General features: G+C 39.7%; 1 protein-coding gene across 6 annotated transcripts in view; it reads left to right on the top strand.

Moving 5' to 3' along the window:
- The first annotated feature begins 26 nt into the window (after nt 1–26).
- Nucleotides 27–4512, top strand: part of WEE1 (WEE1 G2 checkpoint kinase) — a 19965-nt gene continuing 15479 nt past the window's right edge. For 4 of the 6 annotated variants that reach the window (XR_001513816.1, XM_015563719.1, XM_015563720.1 and 1 more), the window contains exons 1-5: nt 27–700; nt 1148–1353; nt 2056–2119; nt 2276–2448; nt 2859–2980. Coding sequence is in view for 5 of the 6 variants with exons in the window: in XM_015563719.1 (XP_015419205.1) it covers nt 1214–1353; nt 2056–2119; nt 2276–2448; nt 2859–2980 (499 nt within the window). In the remaining variant the exon portion in view is untranslated. The remainder of the gene's footprint in view (nt 701–1147; nt 1354–2055; nt 2120–2275; nt 2449–2858; nt 2981–4512) is intronic. The other 2 variants (XM_015563722.1, XM_006763476.2) reach the window with 2 other exon arrangements.

Genomic DNA, 4512 nt, shown 5'->3' with positions numbered 1-4512 from the left:
TTCTTTCTTTTTTTTTTTTGGGGGCCCTGCCCAAAAAAAGTCCGTTAAGATTATATAACTGAACAGTGGGCCTCGTCTGGAACTTCATCTTTTCAAAGGGGCCGATCGGTGCCGTCCAGGTGGCTCACGATTAATCGCCCGCCGGATGGGGGCTGCCCCGAGCGTGTCCGCCGGGGGGTGCGGCGCCGATAAAGTGGTTTGGAAGGATGCTGGCCCCACCACCTGACACTCCCGGCCGCCGCTGCCATCTGGTGCCTTTTAAAAAGCTCCGTGATCGGTCCTGTAATTTGGGCGACGCACGCCAGGGTTCGGTTAAAATGATGGTCGTGTGGTTATCGTTTGGCGTCCTGGCGCCTTAACGGGGGAAAGTGTGAGGGAGAGAGACTGCGCGTGGAGCGGGACGAACAGGCTGGCCTTGCGGGCCGGGTAGCCTGGGAGCCTCTTTCTGGACTTAGGTGGAGGAAGCGTGTGTTTACGCCGTTGGGTTTGTTGTGGCCAACTTGGGTCACCCTAAATGCGATGATTAGGAATACGCAGCTGTTAAAAGCCAGCATTGGACCCTTAGGCGTTCATGTGGTTGGTGATGAACGTGAAGTAGGCGTTCAACCCTTGTTTAAGTGCTCAGGAAATGTGCCGATTACCACTTCTAGACCTTTAGAAGTAGCAGCAGACTTTAAAACGGACACTTCCCGAAATTAAGGCAAGTATTGGATCTGTCAGAGTAATATGGGAGAGGTAGGTTCTGGAGTAAGTTTCGGTCCCCCTGGAAGGTGTGTGCTTTTGAGCTTTGCGAGGCGAGATCCGCCTGGAAGCGAGGGGAGGAGTCGGCGGAGGTGGCTTTCCAAGCCCCATTTAGGTGGAGGGTGCGAGAGGGGAGAGGAGCTAGCTCCCCGCCGCTTTCTATTTTTAGGGCTCTGTTCTTCGAAAGGGTCTAACTGTTGGCCTCTATAGTGAACTTAATTTTAATAATGCATTCATACACTTTAGGGGACCTAGACCTATTTTCTTGGCTATCGTTTAGAAAAGGTGGTTAGTATCCTTCTAAGGACTCGGAAGTTAACCACTTTATTTTGCCTGAAATAAAGGCTTGTGTGTCACTTTGACCTATAGGACTTGGATCCTAAAAACTTTATTTTTCCTCTCTTAGAGTTTGCTCTCCAAAGCTCGAGGAATCGATTCCAGCTCTGTTAAAATCAGAAGTGGTTCTCTGTTCATGGATACAGAAAAATCAGGAAAAAGAGAATTTGACATTCGGCAGACTCCTCAAGTGAATATTAATCCTTTTACTCCAGATTCTTTGTTACTTCATTCCTCAGGACAGTGTCGTAGAAGAAAGAGAACATACTGGAATGAGTAAGTTATTATTCAATAGTTTGGTTCTCCAACCACCCAAGATTGGTTTGGTATACTTATTAAATTTAATTTTTAACTAAATGACATGGAAGTTTATGCTCTGAAATTTTTTTCTATTCCTAACACCTAATTCTGAGCAGAGATAGGTGGGAAGTAATCAGCTGTGGAAAAGGAGAAATGAAGGAATAAAAAGTCTAGATAACTTGTAGGAAATCCACTGGTGTCAAAATGAGGCAGGCAGAGAGAGTTGATTTAGAAAGGCTTTAATTTTGATGTTCTGAATGAACATATCTCAGCAGCGATCACATTTTCATCAGCTGACTTTTATCTTGTGTTTACAAAATTAAATGCTTTTCTGTTTTTGTTTTTTTTTTTAAATATATTTTATTGATTTTTTACAGAGAGGAAGGGAGAGAGATAGAGAGTTAGAAACATCAGTGAGAGAGAAACATCAATCAGCTGCCTCCTACACATCTCCTACTGGGGATGTGCCTGCAACCAAGGTACATGCCCTTACCGGAATCGAACCTGGGACCTTTCAGTCCGCAGGCCGACGCTCTATCCACTGAGCCAAACCGGTTTCGGCGCTTTTCTGTTTTTACTCATTAAAATTTTACCATGCACCTACCTATCAGATAAAGTTTTGGATCTCTAGCTGATGTGTCTTTCAGATATGTTGATGAAAAAATATATATTTTTCAGTTCCTGTGGTGAAGACATGGAAGCCAGTGATTATGAGTTTGAAGATGAAACAAGACCTGCTAAAGTAAATAGCTTCTAATTTTTTTGTTTCTGAAATGTGATTTTCTATTTCTTAACAAATTATGATATAATTTTAAAATTTCACATTATGCTATCTCCACAGCAAAAGAATCATTTTTATATCTTTGTATTATACATATGTATACACCTTTTATTACAGAGAATTACAATTACTGAAAGCAATATGAAGTCACGGTATACAACAGAATTTCATGAGCTAGAGAAAATTGGCTCTGGAGAATTTGGTTCTGTGTTTAAATGTGTGAAGAGGCTGGATGGGTGCATTTATGCCATTAAGCGATCAAAAAAGCCATTGGCCGGCTCTGTTGATGAGTATGTATTAAAAATTATGTCTTTGGTCTTTTGTTCCCTGTGGTGTTAATTCTCTAACTTTTGAGAAGTTATGATATACTCAGATCCTTTTCATTTTGTACCATTAGTTCTTATTGGACTTGGTAAAATAATAAGAGTAGTCGGACCTAACTTAAATTTCTTATTTCTAGTAGCATCCATTAATTCACATGGGAGTTTCATCTTTCCTGATTTCTAGGTCCAGTAAGGTTCTTACTTTCTAACTGCCATTTTTTAATGGAAGCCTTTGGAAAATCTGCACAGTCTTAACTCTCAAGTTTTTCAGCATAATGATAGATACAGAAGTCGAGTTTGTTTTATGAAGTTTCAGATAAATTCAGTTTATACTTGAATGAAAATGGTTTATTCTCTTAATCTCTGATTTCTCCTAGGCAGAACGCTTTGAGAGAAGTATATGCTCATGCAGTACTTGGACAACATTCTCATGTAGTTCGATATTTCTCTGCATGGGCAGAAGATGATCATATGCTTATACAGAATGAGTATTGTAATGGTGAGTAACAATGGTTCCCTTATAAACTTGTGAGCTCAAATGAATGAACACTGAGGAGTACTTATTTTTATCTAATGTGTATGTCTCTTTTATCTCTTACAAAATCAAAGATCGGAAGCCTAACATGAATTTCAAGGGCAAGTAATACCTACCTGACGTTATAAAGATCGGAAACCCTTCTACCTCATAACCTCAGTAGTTGAACAGTGCAAATTATTTATGTGCCCATTACTCAAATTAAACTGATCTTCTTGAGAGGACACTGGTGTTGCCATATAACTTTTGGTCTTCCCTGCACCTAGAATAGTGTGTGTGGGGTGTAGTAAATAGAACAGGTTCCTTGTATCTAGCCCTCCTTTTCCATTTCATTATGGGAACTGCTGAAACTGATGCTGGCTACTTATGACTAACTCTCCATTGGTTTAAACTCAGCCATTTGTTCAAGGCAGTCTGTAATATTGCCCCCACTCCCATCTATCAAACCTTGTTTACCACTAGAATCAAGTAAGATTTTTTCTTTTAAGTTGTTCTCTCCCTCTTTTCTCTGAAGACAAACAAAATAAGCATGTATAGAGGTTCAACTTTGGAACTGTGTATAGCTTTCCATTTCAGCAAGTCCTTCAGGGACCACCTTGGGTCTTTTTCGTTAAACCTTTACCACAATCAATCTCAATTCTGGTGGTTATGACATTTGTTATTAAATATCTAAATCTTTACATACATATAATGGATTTTTATTTATGTATACTATGAATATTCGAATTTATTGAATACTTGAGGTGGTAGCAAAGATTTATTTGTATATTATTTTGTTGATTCTCTTTTTTTTCCTTAAACAAGACCAGCCATCTCATAGCTTGTGAATAAGTGGCATAGTAGTGGATCCAGGTTTTCCATCTTTAAAAACTGAACAAAACAGAAGTAAAAGACCTGTTAACATACCTCATTTCTCATTATTTATTAGTTCTCTATACTTGAAAGAACTGAGTGCTCAGAATATATCATTGCTACTAGTTTGCTTCACAAATCTTTTGAAATGTTTTATCTATATACTATACATCAAAATATTTATGTAGCACCCTAACTGATTGCTCACTGGTTAGAGCAGTGGTTCTCAACCTTCCTAATGCCGCGACCCTTTAATACAGTTCCTCATGTTGTGGTGACCCCAACCATAAAATTATTTTCATTGCTACTTCATAACTTATTTTGCTACTGTTATGAATTGTAATGTAAATATCTGATATGCAGGATATATTTTCATTGTTACAAATTGAAGATATTCTTTTAATACATTTCTGTGTGTCTAATAGAACACTAAATTGATACATTTAAAACTAATGAAATCTTGCCCTAACGGGTTTGGCTCAGTGGATAGAGCGTCGGCCTGCAGACTGAAAGGTACCAGGTTCGATTCCTGTCAAGGGCATGTACCTTAGTTGCGGGTTTGATTTCCCGCCTGGGTGCGTGCAGGCGGCAACCAAATCGATGTCTCCCCCATCTCTTTCCGCCCCCCCCCCCCCTCACCCTCT

This window comes from Myotis davidii, unplaced genomic scaffold (genome assembly GCF_000327345.1).
Source record: "Myotis davidii unplaced genomic scaffold, ASM32734v1 scaffold118, whole genome shotgun sequence".
Taxonomy (NCBI): Eukaryota; Metazoa; Chordata; class Mammalia; order Chiroptera; family Vespertilionidae; genus Myotis; species Myotis davidii.
Note: the sequence above shows the minus strand (reverse complement) of the source record. Positions and strands in the feature narration are given on the sequence as shown.